The sequence below is a fragment of the Phaseolus vulgaris genome, chromosome 4, assembly GCF_051622355.1.
Source record: "Phaseolus vulgaris cultivar YP4 chromosome 4, ASM5162235v1, whole genome shotgun sequence".
Taxonomy (NCBI): Eukaryota; Viridiplantae; Streptophyta; class Magnoliopsida; order Fabales; family Fabaceae; genus Phaseolus; species Phaseolus vulgaris.
This window is the reverse complement of record NC_143501.1, coordinates 6338791-6359979: the sequence shown is the minus strand read 5'-3', so window position 1 is coordinate 6359979 and position 21189 is coordinate 6338791. Positions and strand designations below refer to the sequence as shown.

At 32.8% G+C, this 21189-nt stretch overlaps 2 protein-coding genes across 2 annotated transcripts; both read left to right on the top strand.

The window, feature by feature from the left end:
- The first annotated feature begins 13954 nt into the window (after nucleotides 1–13954).
- LOC137837003 (phenolic glucoside malonyltransferase 1-like) lies at nucleotides 13955–15516 on the top strand. The gene has a single exon (XM_090301117.1). It carries the CDS (start codon nucleotides 13992–13994, stop codon nucleotides 14862–14864), a length of 873 nt encoding a protein of 290 aa, XP_090157243.1. The 5' UTR covers nucleotides 13955–13991; the 3' UTR covers nucleotides 14865–15516.
- LOC150027851 (anthocyanin 5-aromatic acyltransferase-like) lies at nucleotides 14895–15374 on the top strand. The gene has a single exon (XM_090301542.1). It carries the CDS (start codon nucleotides 14895–14897, stop codon nucleotides 15372–15374), a length of 480 nt encoding a protein of 159 aa, XP_090157668.1.
- Nucleotides 15517–21189: the final 5673 nt, after the last annotated feature.

Here is a 21189-nt window from a genome sequence, read left to right as displayed (position 1 = left end):
TGCGTACTTGTCATAGTTTTTGTCTCAGTAGTTTAAAGAAATATACAACTCAAGTTAATAGTTACAGAATAAATAAGATAGAATAATATGATACAATAAATTTAATTAACAAAAACTTCTATTAATTTTTGTTCATCGGTGACTGTGCCGCTTGTTCTTGTAAACAAACAACCAAATACATGTCTGAATGCATTACAACAATTAGTTATTTTAATTGAAATAATTTTTTAATACATAATTTAATGTTTGTATTTTTTAGAATTAAATATTTTAGAATTATTATTTATTAATATTTTGAATAATTTAAGAATTTTATTTATTTTAGATATTTTATTTAAGTAGGACATTAAATAATTTAAGATTTTTATTTTTTTTAAAATTTTAAATAATTTAGAAATTTTATTTATTGTAAATTTTTATTTAAGTATGACATTCAATAATTTAGGATTTGTATTTATTTATTTATAATTTTAAATAATTTAGGAATTTCATTTATTGTAATTTTTTTTATTTAAGTATGACATTCAATAATTTAGGATTTCTATTTATTTTTAATTTTAAATAATTTAGGTATTTTATTTATTGCAAATTTTTATTTAAGTACTACATTTATTAATTTAAGATTTGTAAATAAAAAAAAATTGTGTTTCTATACGGAAATAGGAATACAACAAATTATGCAAACTACTGGATAAAATAACAAAAAATAACTACATAAACCAATATGACAAATTATTGAATACATGAATTTGGTTCTCTACAGAAACTTGAATTTGGAGTTAGGCACATAAATTGATGCCAAGTACTCCACCAATAAAATAAAAGAATATTACAATGGTACTTAAAATAAGTGAACCATAAAGTATCAATACACATGACAATCCAAATTGAACACTGAGCTCAATAGAAATATCCACAAAAGCAATATCATTTAACAATTTGTATATAATTGCATGATTAGTTTTTATCGTATTTTGTAAAACAATAATGTTAGTTAACTAAAAAGAATACAACATACCTCACCACAGATGTTCATAGAGTTCAATCTACCCTTGGTTGGCAACCTAGTATTGTCATCCCAATTCTGAATCTGATATGCTTTGAAGCAGTAAAGAAAGAATACCAAACAAAACATTTTGCTAAGTTATATAATATATTACTAATTATTAAGGTCAGAAAAATGAAGTGATATTATAAGGCCCAACTAAAGAAAAGGATTGATATTATAAGACCCAACTCACAAAAAATGTTGTTAGATGACACTTAGCAATAAGATTTAATGAATGTAATAATGAATACATAGGAAGTGATGAGCAGTAAACCATCATTACACGTAATTAGTGATGGAAACATAAACAGATTTCAACAAAATAAACTTTCAAAAGTTGGATCAATGAACAAATTAGATGAAGAAGAAAAACATTAGATTGCCAAAAAAAAATCGTTAAAGAGATGAACTGAATGGACAAAAAAGCTAAATGCAAGAAACACTGGCAAATAAGAAAACAAACTGCAAAAAACAAAAAAGAATGGATGAACAAAATGAACAAAAAAGGTAAATGCAAGAAATACTGAACAAAAAAGAAAACAATATGCAAAAAAATGAAAAGAATGAGATTAACTAATGGATAGAAAAGCTAAATGCAAGAAACACTGAACAAAATAGAAAAAAATACAGAAAACGAAAAGAATGAGAAGAGCAAACTGAACAGAACCAATAAACGCAAGAAACATTGATCAGAAAAGGAAAAAGTGAAAAAAAAACCCAAATAATGAGATGAACAAAATGGACAGAAAAAAAAATGCAAGAAACATTGAACAAAAAAGAAAAAAAATGCAGAAAACGACAAAAATGAGGTGATATTCTTGTCCATAAAACCCAAGCAACTTTGATAAGAAAATCTAAAAATATCATTTTTATGTTGCAAAAAAATGTAACACGGAGAAATAACAATATCAAAACCACTGGATGAAACAAACCATAAAAGAGATGAAGAGAATCGACAGAAAAAATAAAAGCAAACAACTTTGATCAGAAAACCCAAAAAAATCATTTTTATGTTGTGAAAAAACATAACAAACAAAGAAGCAAAAATATCAAGAACAATGGAGCAAGCAAACCATAAAAGAGATGGAGAGAATCAACATAAAAGATAAAAACAAACAACTTTGATAAGAAAACAAAAAAAAATCATTTTTATGTTGTGAAAAAATGTAACAAACAGATAAGCAACAATATCAAGAATAGTAGATTAAACAAACTGAAAAAGATATGAACAATGGAGAAAATAAACCATAAAAGAGATGAAGAGAATCGACACAAAAGATAAAAGAAAGAAACTTTGAACAGAAAAACCTACAAACTGCATCAGTTACGAAAAAATGTAAGAAACAGAGAACCAAAAATGGCAAAAAGACTGGAGAAAACAAACCACAAATCAAAAGTATCGGTCGAAAAGATAAAAGCAAGCAACTTTAATAAGAAAACCCTAAAAAATGCGAAAACGTAACAATTAGAGTAATATACAAAAAAAGAGGGATAGCGGTTTGAGAGAGAAGAGAGTGATATACAAAAAAAGAGGGATAGCGGTTTGAGAGAGAGAAATTTTACTTTTAAAAACTCCTATGTGGCACATTTTGGTTGGTCCGGGTGTGTTGTGTTGATTGGTGGAAGTTTTTCTATTTTTGGTATTAAATATTTTTTATTTTTTTTTTGTGAAAAATTCTGGTGATGACACGTGTTTAAACTTATCCTAAGAGTACTCTCTATTTGTATTATATATATATACATGTTTTAAAATTACATTATTTTTTTCTTTCTAGATATAGATAAAATGTAAATTATCGTTTATGGTGTGTTTGGATTGGGGAAGAGATTTGAGAGAGTGGATTTGGATTAATTTGAGAGGAAAGTGAGGTTGTTTGGATTGGGGTATGTTAAAGTAGATTTGTGAGGAAAGTTTATTGAATTTTGTGAGTAATGTGATGATTGTGTGAAATTTTTTTAATTTTTTAAAAGGTGTAAAATGTATATTGTTCCTGCCGGTTGACTCGCTTTGCCGGTTGACTCCAACGGTAGCCTTTGGCCCTTCTATCTCCGCCTGAGAATCTAATGTCCTTGATCAAGAAACCTCTCACCTGCAAAGACAAAAGGACGCCCTAGCGACCGTTTGCATTCCGACGCTCAAGTCAGTATTAGGGCAAAGAAACACCAAGTGTGTATATTAGCTTCAGTCTTAGAAACTGTGTACCTTTCTAGGGTTTTGGCACCCTTTATATAGGTTGAAGCTAGGGTTTACCTTTGTGTTGTTACCCTTATCTAGGGTTCCTTGGGGAGCGTCCTTGCGCCGCTATTCACAGAATCTTAGCGTATCTAGCACATGAACTTCCCTTATCTGGAGTGCAACGAATAACAGAGTGGCCGCTTGGGTACCAACTTGTGCACCTAATCTCTAGCGCCATCTGCTTTGTGGGTTCCCTAAGTATTCACGTGCCATGCATGCAACTTTCCCTGAAAACCCTAACCCTAATGGGCTTTAACGCCTCCCAGGATTATTCACACGTGTTGCGCCTTCATGCGTCATACACACCACGTGCATGGATCCCTCGTGACTTAGGCTTCCCACATATCTCATGTCTTTAACTGTTAACTTATCATAACTTTAGGGCCCACCTTACGTGGCCCTGTACAATGTTCAAACCACCGATGTCCGATCTTCTCCCTCTACTGGCGGGGTCCGATGTCGATCTCCAACATCGGGGTCTATGATACCAATGTCCAAAGACTAATTGTTCCCCTGGTAAGTGTGTCTGGTGTTGATATTTCTCGGCAAGTGTACCGAATCAACTGTAATATAGTACTCTTTAAAGTACGAATGTCGAACCCACAGGGAACAATTCTAATTAAGATGTTCTGTTTTAAAACTCACTAAGTATAGAAAATAATTTTGAGACTTTGTTCATAACCAAATTAAAGATTTCACAAGAACTCAAAGATTTAGGGTTTGATTCTGGATGTAACAAAACCAACTTATCAAATATAGAGAAAGATACTTGGGATTGAATTGCGTCTATCTCAATCATCTGTATTTTGAATAATACAATATATAATACTCAAAACTACTTATTCTTGATGCTTAATTTAAAGTCATTCATCTTGATTCCTCACAGATGAAATTCATAAGATAATTTCTCAAACACTGATTCCTCAGATATTTAACAAATCATCCAGCTTTAGGAACAGAATTATAATGCAATCAATAACCTGGAATCTATTCCTAGCATTACAAGTTATCAAGTATTTTCGTTTATTTCAGATCCTTAAAGGTACTTTCCAGTTAAAATTAAGGATCAAAATCAAGACTCTATTGATCAAACAGAATCAAGCAATAAGCATAAAACGAAAATATTAAGAACAAGTAGAAAAGAGAATTTTATATATATATATATATATATATATATATATCACCAAGAATACATTTGATCAAGATAAATTACATTCAATCCCAAGTTAGAAAGAACTTAGCCACTCATGACAGCTCCTCCAATCTTCATTCTTGATCTGGATTGCATAAGAAGGGCTGATCTGAGCAAGTTCTTCTCCTAAGAATAGAGGTTTCTTCTCTTTCTCTCACTAGTCTCTCTCTAAAAAACCCAATCTGTTTTCCACCGCTGGTTTTGAGTTATGTTTCAGAATTTATATAATCAACTTTAGCTCAAGCTAGCCCATTTTAGCTTAAGCTAGATCTTTCGGTGCATTTTTAGCTTGAGCTAGCGATTCTAGCCTGAGCTAGATCAGTACTGCACCTTTTAATCAACTCTGGACAGTTTTAGCTTGAGCTAGCAATTCTAGCCTGGGCTAGAATTGTACTGCACCTTTAATCAACTCTAGACAGTTTTAGCTTGAGCTAAATCCTCTAGCTTGAGCTAAATCTTCTTGTGATCCAATTAAGTTTTTACTTTCTTTCTTTCAATGCCAGCTTGAATAATTCTTTCAATGCTTCATATTCATCTGCAATTTACACAAAAATTGAGATTAAATTTCTTCATTTGTTTCTTGGTTCAAAATATATAATCAGATTCAATAATTCTCAGATTAGGGTAATTTTCTTACATTAAGCAACAATTAAGTTCCAAAGTGTTCAATTTTCTCAATCATAAAAACTACACATTGGCACTTATCATCTGGGTTCCGCCTCGTGGCCCCCGTCCCTTACCAAGCATCGATGCACGATGTCTGAGGTCAGTCTCTGAGTCGATGACCAAAGACTGGTCGGGACATATATTATAAATTAATTTTAATTTTACTATTATTTATTTTTATCATTATTAATTATTATTTTTAATTATATTTATTATTTCATAAATTAATTATTTATATTTTATTTTAATTATCATTTTATATATTTATTAATATTTTAATAAAATTTATATTATGTGAAAAAATAATATAAAATTTATATCATTTTATAATTCTTCGTATGTAAAGAAAGAACACTCATACAATTTTGTCTCAATTTTTATATTTTAATATTTTTTTATTTCTTGATTCGTGTGTTTTCAGTGCATTTTTTCACTCTCTAAAATTCTGTCGTTGGATACAAAGGACCGTTAAGGTGTTAATCAATCATTTTTCTTTTTATTAAATTTTTTATATAAGTCTTAGATTTTTCTAAAGAGAATTTTTTTTAAAATTAATTATTTTGAAATTTTTATTTTTATAAAATATTTTAAAAAGAATAAGTTCTGTAACATTTTTTATAAATACTTTATTTTATTTTTTTAAAAATCTTACAAATAATAAATTGTGATTAAAATATTTATTGAATATCTAGTATTATTATTATTATAGTTGCTCATATCATTTAGTATTTATTAAGATATAAACAAAATCTAGCACGGTATAAAACAAAAAAAAAATCTAGTACATTTAGTCCAGTTGTCAAGTCTGCCACATTTTCACTCAAGCGTTGTTTATGAAGTGACTCATCCATCATATTTGATATTGATAATGCATATTCTCATGGAAATCTCAAAGCTTTTCTGCTTATTCACTGTACACGAAGAAAGAAAAGCATGGATTATTTTATTTTTGTCTATTTCTATTAATTACCGAGCATTTGTGAGCGAAAAAAATACGGAAATAACTTTTTCTATCTTCACTTGTGTCCGAAGATATACAAAGAAAGCCACATAGACATTGTTAATTATCCTTATTATCCTTGATGTTATAAATTTATTTAATAATATTAATAATAATAATTAATTATAAAAATAAAATAATAATAATAAATATAATTATTTATAATAAAAGATAATTTATATAATAATAGTATTATGAAAATATTTTTATATATATTTATAAAATCTAAATTAACTAAAATTTATATTTATAAAAATCTTATATTTTATTATTTAAATATTTTTTAGAGAAAGGGTAAATTTGTAAACTTCTATTTTACACATTTAAAAAAAATAAAAATCTTCTTACAACTATCATATCACTCACAAACTTCAATAAACTTTCTTCACAAATCCACTATAATATACCCTAATCCAAACAACCTCTCTTTCTTTACACTTTTCTCTCAAATCACTCTAAATTCACTCTCTCAAATCCTCTCCTCAATCCAAACACACCCAAAGTGATTGCCTTCATATAACAATCATCGAGTTTCAATTATAATCACCCTCATCTTGTCTGCAAATTCGATAAAGTTATCTACAACTTGAAGCACGCTCCTTGATCCTGGTTTTACAAAATAAGTCAAACTCTATCAGACATGGGCTTTGATGCTTGAGTCAACGATTCATCTCTCTTCATCAAATTTTGGCATGGTAACACATTATACATTTTCATATATGTTTATGACATAATAATAACAAGAAACACAACTATCGTTGTTCAATAATTCATCAACATTCTTCAATCTAAATTTTCGTTAAAAGACGTCGGTTACCTACACTACTTTCTTGGAATAAAGGTTTTTCCTACATCTAATGACGGTCTTCATCTAACTCAAAGCAAATATACCAAAGAACTTCTTAACAGAACACACATGCTAAATTGCTCGTCCTCAAGCAACCCCTATGGTCTCTTCTCTCAAGCTAATACAAGATAGAATCACTGTTATTCAAGACTTCACTCATTATAGATTTGTAGTCTGTAGTCGGTGTTCTACAATATCTTACTATCAATAGATTGGAGCTCTCGTTCTCTGTCAACAAAGTTTGCTAATAATTGCATAACTCTGAAGAACATCATTGGAAGGTTGTCAAATTGATTTTACGGTACTTAGTTGGCACAATGCATCGTGGTCTTATTCTTAACCCATTATTTTCTAGTTTTTCCATCATCGACTTTAGTGATGTAGACTAGGGGTATGATATATACAACAAACGATCTACAACTGGTTATTGTGTGTATTTTGGATGCAACTTAATCTCATGGGACTCTCAAAAATAAAAAGTTGTTTCCCATAGTAGTACCAAAAAATAGAGAAGCATACCAGCTTGCTAACATCACTTGGGTCCAATCGTTTCTCACTGAGCTACACATTGCACTACAAGAAAATCATGAAATAGAGTCCAATTTTAGAGACAAAAAATAATTAGTTGCTATAGTGACTAAAGTAGAAACCATTTTTGAGACAAAAAAAATTTAGTTTCTAAATTAGTTTCCATTATTGTTAAATGGTTTTTATATTGATATCAAATTAGCAACTAAGGTTTTTGCTAGCAAATTTAGAATCTAAATAATTGATATCTAATTCACTCTACTTACCTTTTATGTTGAACATCTATTTATAAGACTCTCTTATTGAACTTAGAGGCTGCTTGACTCTTTTCTTTTTGCACCTATATATAATATTTTTTAAACACACCAGTATCTTTGAATCTGTTTATAAAATTTGCTATAGTAACTAATTTAATTTAATTTTTTTTTTCTCATAACAATAATGAAGTCTATTATACATTCTCACTCCAAATAATGAGTTAGATGAACACTTTGAGTTAGACAAATCTTGTCAGGTTCATAAAAAAACGTTTACTCGAACTCATTCACTTTCCAACGTACTTCTAAATTAGTGACCTTCTCACAAATCTATCTACTTTCAAGTTGTTGATCTTTTCACGAAACCTATATCGTGTGCGTGCCTCCTTATTAGACTTAGACATAAACTTTAAACTTGTGGTTCGTGTTTTTCCCACCGCAATTTTAAGGAAAGATGTTACGAGATAGACCGTGTTACTGTTCATGGGACCATCTATCCCTTTCTCAGTTTTATAGATATGACCCTCTGATTTCTGTAAAACAGTTAGAACACAGTAAAATCTTTCTTTCCTTCTCTTCCTTCTTCCTTTCTTCCCTCAGACATTATCCTTACACGTGTCTCGTATGTAGAGGTTAAGGATACGTGTTTTTTTTTTTTTGTTAACAGGTGATGACTGCAATGGTTTTTCTCCATGGTTGATGAGTGTCCGCTGCACAAAGTTTCGTAGAATACGTTTTTGTCTCGGTAAGTTTTTAAGTTTGTAGGTGCTTCTTTTAGTTATATATTTACGTCCAAGATTAGGGTTTAGGGTTTAGTCGGTGGTAAATTTTGGTTGAAATAAATTTTGTAATGTTTTTATTGATAACTGTATTTTCGTTATTTTTTTTAAAAAAATTTAGAAGACACAAAACCTAGAAAAAAAATCAACAAAGTACAAAAATGGAATACAAAATATTTAGAAAACATTGAATATAACGAATCTTCTCACTAACCATCTCACATGCGCTCAAATGATGAGACCATCCTCTCAAACGCTAGGGCTAGAGAAGAATGAAAGGGAAGTATGAGGTGCAACTGAAGTTATTAAAAAAATATGAGATTATACTTCACATAGGGTTATTTAAAAAATTTTAAAAGGTTAAAACTGATTTTTCACAATTAATATAGAGGTGGAGAGATACTTTTTTTTCTCATTTGGTTGGTATGGGGCTATTTTTGTTTTTGTTTCCATTTAAAAGGAATTGATGACAATTTTTCCATTTTTTGTTATTATTTTGAAATGCAGACCATTTACTATTTGAGGCCCCCAGTTTGATATTACCAAGCCCAGCATTTTGTTCTCTTAAAGAAGAGAGAGTTTGGGCCCATTAGTTCGGCCCAGTCTTTAACTATTTGCAGCATATTTTTTATATGCACCATCCTGTCGGTTTAATGTTTTTTCCAAAACAAACTGGGCCTATTTGTCTAGCCAACCATTTTCACAAACAGCTGGCCAGACCTTTTTGTTATTTGTCACACGCTATTTATTTTATACACCAACTTTAATTTTCTTTGAAAAGCGCAGGCCTTTTATTCGGCTCTGTTCCTACTATTTGGCACCCGTTTTTCATATACACAACATTTTTTTTATTTTGTTCAAAAATAATAAAAAGAAGAAATAAAAATATAATTTTGATACTATCTCCAAATAAATTTTAGACACTTGTATGATTACATCATCTCTTTGATATATTGAAATAAATAAAGAAATATGAATTTTCATTAAAAAAAATATGTTTTGACAGTGAAAATTTCACTTAAAATGTAAACGATCAAAATATCGATGTATAATTTACATTATTTTTTGTACTTACTATATGATTCATAAAAGAGTATATAGAGTATTAAATATAGTCTCTCGAACAATTTTATATTTTAATTAGCGTGAATTATACAAAAAAATTAAATCCTAAAAAATATAAAATTTTAAAATTTTAAAATTATAAAAACCAATCAACATTTTTTTGACCTTATGTAAAACTTAATTTTCTATTGTAAATGAAAATACAGACGACTAAGGTTAATTATTATCAGACCCAAATAAAAATTTTAAAAAATATTTTCTTTTTATTTTCACATGTATTTTTGTTTTTTTAGAAAATAAATATTCTAAAAAATATTACATTCATTTTTGTATATTTAATAAAAGGTATTGTCTTAAGACGAACGTTGTAGGGTGGTAAGACCTCTCCACATTTAACCAAATTTCAAACCCTAAGTCTGGTATCACAGACCATTTATTTTGCTTTTTCCGTAGTTTTTCATAATAAAGTATGATGACTATTGTATGAATTTTTTATCAATGTTTTTTTAGTTGTCTCGTCATGACCTAGGTTAAAACAACATCCAATCATTCAACCAGACAATTCATTACACTAACATTCTATATTGACACTGTAGAGAAATTAAATTTGTTGGTGATTTCTAATATTTAGGGTTTGTACACTCCATTATGACTTTGATCAGGATCTTAATCCTCATCACAGTCGGGATATGCATGTGGGGTTTGTACACTCCATTATGATTCTAATAAGGATCTTAATCCTCATCACAATTGGGATATGCACGTGGGGTTTGTACACTCCATTATGACTTTGATCAAGATATTAATCCTCATCACAGTCGGGATATGCATGTGGGGTTTGTACACTCCATTATGATTCTAATAAGGATCTTAATCCTCATCACAGTCGGGATATGCATGGGATATTTGTACATCTCATTACAACTCTGATCAGGATTGTAATCCTCTTCACATTCAAGATATCCATGCGGGTTTTGTACACCCCATTATGACTCTAATTAAGATCTTAATCCTCATTACGATCGGGATATGCACACGTGTTTTGTACACCTCAGTATGAATATGATCGATATTGTAATCCTCATCACTGTCAAAATATGCACACGGGGTTTGTACACCCCATTACGACTTTTATCGGGATCTTAATCCTCATCGCGACTAGGATATGCACATGAGGTTTGTACACCTCATTATGACTCTGATCGGGATGTTAATCCTCATCACGGTCGAGACACCTCATTATTTTTTTTATCAACAATAAAACAAATAAATAAATAAATAGGGACCACTTCAGGGGTGGTCCAACCCTTATACAAAAATACTTGATACCAGTCTCCTATTAGAACGCTTACCAAATTAGCAAAGGGATAACCATACCAACACTAACCAATGTTAATGAATAAACCTCATACAAGCCAAAGGATTTAAAACCCAACTAGAATAAGGGAAATAAGCAGAACGAGACTTTGCATAAATCCAAGACCATACCTTTACTTGCATTGAAGCGAATACTTCAGACACATATGCCACACCTCTATTGAAGATGACCGAGTTCCTATGTTTCCAGATTTCGCTCACAATGCCAACCCAAATTGTACCCCAAACTTCGTTAACCGAAACAGAAGCCTGACTCATCCTGAATTGTGAAAAATTTGACTTAGGGTCCTTGTGAATTACAGACGACACACCAAGCCACTTAAAGCACAGACACCAGACACGCCAAGAAAACCTGCAAACAAAGAACAAGTGACAAGATGACTCCTCCTCCTCCCCACACAAACAACACAAGAGATTTTCTACCGCCACTCTGCGCCTTACCAAGTTAACCCTAGAGGCAATCCTATTCTCCAACACCCTCCAAGCAGTGAACAAAGCAGATGGCAAGGCTTTGCACCTCCACAACTTACTATACACAGGAGAATACTCCCCTCCTCTAACCCGCCTTACCTGAACATAGGCAGAGTTGACTGAGAAAGTTTGACTCTCCCCAATCTTCCAGACCCAACTGTCCGCCTCCCTAAAAACCAACTTCACCTTTTGCAGACTTTGAAACAGCTGTTCAAAGACTTCTCCCAGTCGAAAAATGATCTACGCCAGTCCAAATTCCACACTCATTCACCATTATACCAATACCCAAGCTCAGCCATTTTTGCGTTTTTAGCCGAGCTTAGAGAGAAAAATCTTGGAAAAACTCCCTTCAAAGTACCACAGCTCAACCAACTGTCCTCCCAGAAAAAAAATCTCCTTACCTTTCCCCACTTTCCACTTAAACCCATCTTTAAAACTTCTACCCCAACCCTCTGAATCCCACACCTCCTTCAAATCTTTCCACCAGAGAGAGCCCCTACTAGACTTACCGCCTTCTCTCAAACTTCTCCAACCACCATACTTAGAATAAAGAATCTCTTTCCACAAACCTCCTTTATCCGTACCCAGTCTCCAAATCCACTTTCCTAATAAAGCCAAGTTAAATTTCCTAAGATCAATGATTCCAAGACCTCTAGAATCCCGAGGCTCACACACCTTATCCCAAGAAGCCCAAGCGATCTTCCTTCCATCAGAGCCCCACCCCCAAAGGAAATTCCTTTGGATCCGAACTAACTTGTCTGCCACCACAGAAGGCAGTTTAAATAAAGACACCTCATTATAACTGATAAAAAAAATTTAATCTTCATCAAGGTCGAGAGATGCACACGAGACCAGACCTGTGAAGTGGAAACCCATTTGATTTTAATTGGGGACCTGTGTACAACTTTATTCACTGTCATGTGATTCTCTAACTTAATTTTTGGAAGTTATTTTTTTTGGTGTTGTGAGGGTTCAGATGAGACTCTAGTGAGCTCAATTGAGGCTAAGGAATTGGATAGTGCAAGACTAGCTTCACTTCTGGTGTGTCAATGTATGTGGCGACGCCTTTGATTTTAAGTGGGGACCTGCGTAGAACTTTATGCATTGTCATGTGATCCTCCAACTTATTGTTTGAAAGTTATTTGTTTTGGTATTGTGAGGGTTCAAATGGGACTCTAGTGAGCTTAATTAAGGTTAGGGAATTGGATAGTGCAATACTAGTTTCACTTCTGGTGTGTCAATGTATTTGGGGACCCCTTTGATTTCAAGTGGGGACTTGTGTAGAACTTTATGCACTGTCATGTGATCTTCTCGCGGGGTAAGGAGGACGAGATTATTTCCATATACCTCACTCTAACCATGATCATGCCTCCTTTCACAAATTTGTCACCCAGCTGTTCAAAGTCCAATTCACTCTAAACTGCCCAATCACGCTGTACTCCATCCAAGGTAAAACCTGTTGTTCTGTTTTAATGATTGGCCCCTTCCAACTCCTTTGTGAATCCTCTTTGACAACACAAAAGATTTTCTCCCTGTCTTCACCTTCCAAACCTCCTTTGTTCTCTTCTGATCATGGAAGACACGAGTCTCCTCTTGCATCTTTCTGTGGTTCCTTATCTTCTCTGTATGCTTCACCCTGTTTTCGCTCTCCACCCTTTTAGGTTCCACCTCACTCCTGCTGTATCTCGAAATGTTTAGTGTAGCTTCTTATTACCAATGTATATCTGATCTAAATCCATCTCTATCCTCCCCACATTCCTCACTTCGAAGAATTTAACGAACCCAAATCTTCTCTCCCAATTATTAAGCCTTCTTGAGATAAACACTTCCTTAACCCTAATCCATCTTTTGAAAATCTTGATCATGTCCAATTTCCCATACCCATTTGAGATATTTGCAAAGAAGAACGTTGTAAAATTATTTGAGCTACTATGAACTTTACGGTTTGAACCAGGTCCTCCCTGACCTCCTTGCCACCGAGCCTCCATCTTTTTTAAACCTTTGTTCCGTTCCAAAAGTTTATTCGGTGATGATTATCATTCTATTATGATAAAAAAGAAAAAAACTACTTCTCCAGACTGGAAATTTTTTCCAATCAGCATTTGTTCAGATAAAAGAATGGTTGTGCTGAATGTTTGTTGATGGATGGGTCAATCTCTGCCTACGGGTCTTCGTCGAATATTTAGCTCTGATTCACCTTATGTTTTGTTTTTTCTCTTTCTCCTGGTATTGGAAAAATATATAAAATATTATTATATTATCATAATAGTTTGTCATAGCTATGTATCTTACTTTTTGGTGTCAATAAAATCTTTTTATTTAGTATTATTGATATGATATGTTTATCAAATAACCGCATTACTTATTTTTATACTATTTTTATTTTTATCAAACTAAATTTATATAATAAATATGTTATATTTTTAAAATAAATCCCTTTAGTTTCACCGCTAAAAGTAGTTATAGCAGGTTATGAAGGTGCCCCCATCCTATAAAAACCCTCATCCCTTGGCTTCCTTTGAACCATGGCTGAACCAGCATCATCACCGGAACCTCTCAAAGTTATCCAAGTTTGTTCAGTGGAACCATTTCATGCACCAACCCTTCCTCCCACCTCTCTTCCACTAACCTTCTTCGACATCTTATGGCTTCGATTTCCACCTGTTGAACTTCTCTTGTTCTATCCCTTCCCACACCCAACCTCTTCATTCCTTCACTCTCTTCTTCCCTCTCTCAAACACTCTCTTTCCCTCACTCTCCAACACTTTCTACCTTTCGCCGGCACCCTCACATGGCCCTCTCACTCTCCCCAACCCATCATCAACTATCTCCCCGGCGACACTGTTTCCTTCACTGTTGCTGAGTCCCACCAAAACTTCAACCATCTTTCCTCCTATCTCTGTGAAGCATCACAACGATACCACTTAGCACCCAACTTGGTCAATTCCCATGATAAATCGTCTCTGTTGGCAGTTCAAGTCACTGTGTTCCCAAATGCTGGCTTTTGCATTGGAATCAACTCACACCATGCAGCTTTCGACGGAATATCTTCTATCATGTTCATCAAATCATGGGCCTACATATGCTCTACCCTTCAAAACCCTACTACACCCACCCCAACACCGTCCTTACCTCAGCATCTTACACCTTTCTTTGACAGATCATTGATAAGAGACCCTTCTGGAATCGGTGAACTGTACACGGAGTCGTGGAAGAATAAGAATGGTTCCAATAACCGAAGTCTCAAGGTGTGGGACTCTCTTACGGAAACACCAAGCGATGCACTCAAAGGTTTGTTTGAATTGACCCCTTCACAGATTCTAAAGCTCAAACAACATGGAAGCTCTAAGATGAAAGTGAATGTTCATCTCTCAACCTTTTGTGTCACGTGTGCTTAAGTGTTGGCGTGTTTGGTCAAAGTGAAACAAATGAAGGAAGAAAATATGTTTTTCGTATTTGGTATTGACTGTAGATCGCGCTTGGACCCTCCAATTCCTGCCACATATTTTGGAAACTGCGTTGGAGGAGGGAGCTTTGTGGTCCCGACTAAGAAGTTGGTTGAAAAAGATGGGTTCATTTGTGCTTTGGAGGGGATAGTTGAGACTTTGAACAGGGTGAAAGAAGAGGGAGTGTTGAAGGGAGCAGAAACATGGGGTGCGGGTATGGATAAACTCAGGGACACTATAATCTTTTCTACTACTGGATCTCCATTGTTGGAGATTTATAGTATTGATTTTGGGTGGGGAAGGCCAAAGAAGATGGATATCATATCCACAGACAAAACCAGAGCATTTTCTCTCAGTGAAAGTAGGGATATCAGTGGAGGAATTGAGATTGGACTGGTGTTAAGTAAAGCTGAGATGGAAGATTTTAGTACCCTTTTTGTTCAAGGACTTGATTCCCTTTAATGCTTTCGATAAGATTGTGTGGGAGAGTAAAAGTGTGAAGAAAGAAAGTCTAAAAAAAAGTTGAGAGTGTTTGGATTGATGTATGTTAGAGTGGATGTGTGATAAAAATTTATTAAAATATGTGAGTAATGTGATGATGATAAGGATATTTTGAATTATTTTTAATTGTGTACAATGTAAGATTACAAATTTACTCTTGTATACAGAAAAAGAAGAAATAAATGATAATTAATTTGTGCACATTATATTTAATTAAAAAAAATTAAAGTTTTAATTATAAACAAAAAAATAATAATTTAAAATTCAAAAAAATAAATAAATAATTTTGTATATTTAAATTAATTTTGTTAGTTAAGTTAATTTATTTAGATAATTTTAATATTATTTATGTTTATTTAAATTATGTTATATATATAATTATTATTAATAAGGATTTCCATTATTATCATTAACAAAATGAATATATTTTAAAAAGTAAATGGTTATTTAGAACCTAGCATGAATATTAAGTAGTTGTGAAAATATATAATATAAAGTCATTAAATTTGATCTGAAAAGAGAAAAACACATGTTCCTAATACGGACGACTCATACCCAAATAAAAAATTTAAAAAATATGTTCTTTATTTTCACATGCATTTTTGTTTTTTTAGGAAATAAATATTCTAAAAAAAGTCACATTCATTTTTGCATATTTAATAAAAGGTATTGTCTTAAGACAAACGTTGTAGGGTACTAACACCTTCTCTACATTTAACCGACTTTCAAACCCTAAATCTGGTATCGCATATCATTTCTTTTGCTTTTTCCGTAGTTTTTCGTAATAAATTATGATGACTATTGTCTCAATTTTTTCTCAGTGTTTTTTTAGTTGTCCCATCATTACCAGGTTAACATCCAATCATTCAACCAGACAATTCACTACGCTAACATTCTATATTGACGGTGTAGAGAAATTAAATTGTTGGTGATTTCTAATATTCAAGTGATTTGATTAGGATCTTAATCCTCATCACAATTGGGATATGCATGTGGGGTTTGTACACTCCATTATGACTTTGATCAGGATCTTAATCTTCATCACATTTGGGATATGCATGTGTGGTTGTACACTCCATTATGACTCTAATAAGGATCTTAATCCTCATCACAGTCGGGATATGCATGGGAGATTTGTACATCTCATTACAATTCTGATCAGGATTGTAATCCTCTTCATATTCAAGATATCCATGCAGGTTTTGTACACCCCATTATGATTCTAATTAAGATCTTAATCCTCATTCCGATCGGGATATGCACACGTGTTTTGTACACCTCATTATGACTATGATCGAGATTGTAATCCTCATCACTGTCAAAATATGCACATGAGGTTTGTACAACCCATTACGACTTTTAACGGGATCTTACTAGGATATGCACATGAGGTTTTTGTACACCTCATTATGGCTCTGATCGAGATGTTAATCCTCATCACGGTCAGGACATGCAAGCGAGGTTTGTACACCTCATTACAACTCTGATAAAAAATTTAATCTTCATCAAGGTCGAGAGATGCACACAAGGTTTGTAAAACTCAACACAGTTATAAACGAGATTCTAATCCTCATTAGGTTGGGACATGCACGTGGAGTTGTACACCCCATTACGACTTTGATCGGGATTTGAATCTCTCTTTTTTAATAATTAATTCACGAAGTCTTCAAATGACACACATCATGCACTAATAACGAGGTACCACTTAAATACACTATTTATAAGTTGTGATAAGTTATAAGTTATATCTCGGTTAATTACCTACAATTTAAGCTTTAAGGTTTCAATTAATAAGTTATAAAAAACAGGGCTCGGTTATAAGTATCTTATTTACAACTTAAGATTTTCATTAACATTTGTCTACATCCCCCTTTTATCTCAACCATCTCAATCTTAGGACAATTCACTTCTCATTCATTGAGTGTGTAAGTTTCTTCTCTCTAGAACGAGACTCTCTGGCCTTTATTTCACTCATGTAAGTCAAAGTGGTAGTGATCTAATCCTATGTTGAAGCCATGTAGCTCTTTGGGATTTTTAATATCTTGTGATTTTTTGGATGCCTTGTATGAGTTAAATGGATGAAGAAATTTAAACGGAGAAGATGAATTTGGTTGGTCAATATAGAGACTTAGAAGAGGTTAGGTCAACTTGTAAAAATTTCTAAGCTAGACACAAAACTAGTGCTAACAAAGAGTGAGAAAAGAAGACAAGATGTGCACAACTTTGGGCAACATTTCTTTAATAAATTCTAAGCTCATTTACAATAGGGCTAACAATTGTATTTATAGGTCCAAGGGAAATCAAGGTACAAGTTTTAGCCTTAAAAACTCTGCACTCCCATGGTGACAATTGACTTCCTCTCATTAGAGCAAATCCTCTCAAATTAGAGCAAATCCTCTCAAATTAGAGGTAGACAAGTATCATCCTTTAATTGGAGAGAATCATCTCCATTCCCATGAAGACAAGTGGTGTTTTGGCATTGGTAGGAATCCTCTCCATTGAGAGGATGACATGGGGACCTTCATGCATTCCTTGACACTCCATGTGTTTCTATTTGTATTGTAGTAATTTATTTGTGCACCCTAGATGGTCTAAAGTTGCATTGGGTCCAAAGAGGCCCAATTGTAACTCTAACTGTACTCTTTTTCCTATTTACACCCTACTCAAATTGGCTCAATACATGACCCATGAAAATAAGCCTAATACATGGCCCAAGTAAAATTCCAAATAAGGCCCAAATACAAGTTCAATTAAATCCTATACAAAAATTACCAAACTCCACTACTTTATACAAGACTAAGAAGATGAAAAAGACTCTTAGAAATAGATGTTGTAATGAAAGCTCTATCTTATTCAATCTTCTTAGTCCAAATTTGTGGTGGCTTGATGGTCCTCTATCAGGTATTCTTATTAAGACAATTTCATAAACCTCTACTCAGATCGACGATCAAATAGTTATTCAATTCTGATACGTTTTTAGCTCAAATGCTTCGGTTAACTACATTAAATTTGTTTTAATGTCACACCATTTTGAAATGGGTTTTATCTTTCTATTTCTTGTTTAAAATAAACTAGTTAGTTATGAATTAGTTTAACAATTTTTTAAGGCTTAACTCGTCCAAAACTTGAGTATAAGGCTTTTTGCTTGAAAAGGCCTGAGGGGTTGTGTACCAAGAGTTAGCTTGATCTTCTATTAAAAGAGAATGTAACTTGTCCAAAGAGTCATTTATAGGGCCTATTAAGCATTAACAAAGAGATTTAATAGTAAGATATATTTGGGATCAAAGAAATGAGATTATTTTTAAACAAGGGGTTCTGGAGGCAAAAGAAGTATTTCATTCGGCGCAACTGCTTTCTTGGTTATGGTTGAAACATAAGATAAAGTCTTTTATATCTATGCTTTCTCCGATTGGATTCTAAATCCTAACCAATGTATTCGAAACTGTGGATGACAGGAGGGAGTGATTGGTGTACACATGGGAGGATAAACTCTGGAGATGGAGGGGTGAAATATGTGCCTCTATGTGTTAAGTGATGGTCAGTATTTGTTGTATTTGTATTACAATTCTGTCAATTATGGAAGCAAATATAGCATACAAGAGATCCTGGTAGTATCAGAAGAATTTGGGGAACAAAACTGCAGGTTCTTAGCAGTAGTAGTAGTCATAACTGGTGTCACAGAGGGGTTGAGTGCAGGAAGCGTCAATACACCTTTCTGCTATGCAGGAGTTTGAGAGGAATCAAGTAAAGGATGGGTTGATTTTGGGCCTTTTGGTTTGAAGTGGACAAAGGAAGGGGTTGACAGATTCAGATTGGTTGAGGGGCTCTGGAGAAGATTCTGAAAGGCCATAAAACTTTAGCTTAATCGATACCTAAGACCAAGTAACAAAGGTGCAGGGGTTAGAAACTGAATTCAAGAAGGTGGTGGGATGGTTCCATAATGCTTTTTAAGATTGGTGGGACATAAGCTCAAACAGGTGGTGGGAAGGTGCATGCAAAGACGTGGAACATTGAAAGAGTGAGGTGTCAATTCTACCTCAGCAGCCCTGCTTGCTATGTTATCTGACTTCCTGATGCTGATGTCAAGGGACTGTCTTAAAGAAAAACTACCTATGGAGCAAGAAGAATGACTATACATATCACATACCAGAAACAGTCTTTAGCTAACTTTGATCTGAAGTTTTTGCAGGTACAGCTTTATCCAAATGCATAACCAAAAGCAGGGAAGTAGGGTGCTCTGCTGGTTTTTTCTCGTTGTATGTAGCAGTATTTGCTAATCCCGGTGATGTAATTGTGCGTCTTCCGTGTGTGCTGATGGAGATGCAATGGACTTGTTGGTTGTTTTATCCGTGCAGTGAGCCTGTAAGGAGTTGGTATGCTAGAATGGAAAGTGAACCTAAACGTGGTGTGTTGTAGTAGTTTATTCGTAAGCAATTGGCTAGTTGTTTATGATGCATTAATTCCCAATTTCTTTTGCTTGAAATCTGAGGTCCAGTAGCAAGGTATTCACATGCAACTCAACCATATGCATAGGGTGGAGGAAGCAATCTTTTATGTGTTTATAGCTTTGCTAAACAATACTGTTAGGACTGGTTTAAAGTGCTTTTCTATTCCTTTGGGTTTGTAAGGGCAAGGGTCTATGGTAGTTTAAGATTTTTTTTGCTTTATTGTGTTTTGAATTGCTGAACTTTAATACAGAGAAAGGTACGCATAAGGGTTGGAACACCGCTTAAGTATCTCGTTTTATTTTATTAATTCATTGTTGATAAAAGAAAAAATAAACTCTAAATATTTAGAAAAGTAGAAAGATTTAGTTTCAACTTATACTCCTATAAATATATTATAACTCTGGATATAAGGATGATTGATTTTCACAACACTCACCTCAACAATCTTAAAACATCACCATGTTCTAATTTTAGAGATGTTCCAATATTTTTTTTTAGTTTGCTGAAACAGAAACAAATTGTTTGAAAGGGTGAACGAGTGTAGTTATAAGAATCAAATAGATGTTTAAAGGTTAAATATATACATACTAAACTTTCATAAGTCCTTTATATATAATTATAAATCATAAATATATTTTTAATGAATATGACTAGTTATAAATATAAAAATATAAATTTATATCAAGTGTAGTATTTGTTTGACTCATGACATTAATATTAATATCTGCCGGCTTTCCAAATGATCTTTAGACTCAATTAGTAAAAGAATATATTTTTTTAGGAAAATAAAATACTTTGACATACCGAAAGGAAACAATCATTAGAAAATCCATTATACTAAAATTTAAATTAAAATAAAAAATACATTTAAAATATTAATTTTTAAGAAAAAAATTATACTTTGATATTCATATAAGATAAAATATTTTCCCTTTACAAACTAGTCTACCAATATAATAATATATATTAATAATTTATATTAAATTATAAAAAGTATAATTAAAGTAATAATATATTGATTTATGAAATGTAAGAATATTTTCGGGGATCTTTATTTAGTTACTAGGTAGGATGCAGTTATTATTCTTAGTGTAAAGATACTAACACTCTAATTTTATATACATATATATGATATAATACATAATAAAATAAGTAATTATGTGAGATGTAATAGTTATTTTATTGAGTCGTGGTATTTTATTGAGATTCTAGCATAGTAGGTCTTCCAACAATGGAATCATCAAATGACAGCTTTTTGAGAGTTGTATGGATCTGTTTTGATGCCGACCAGTTCCGCATCATCGTTTACGACAGCGACCGCACGTTAA

What these genes read in the sequence shown, in the direction of transcription:
- LOC137837003 (XM_090301117.1), top strand. Translation starts at nt 13,992, where the DNA reads ATGGCTGAACCAGCATCATCACCGGAACCTCTCAAAGTTATCCAAGTT.
- LOC150027851 (XM_090301542.1), top strand. Translation starts at nt 14,895, where the DNA reads ATGAAGGAAGAAAATATGTTTTTCGTATTTGGTATTGACTGTAGATCG.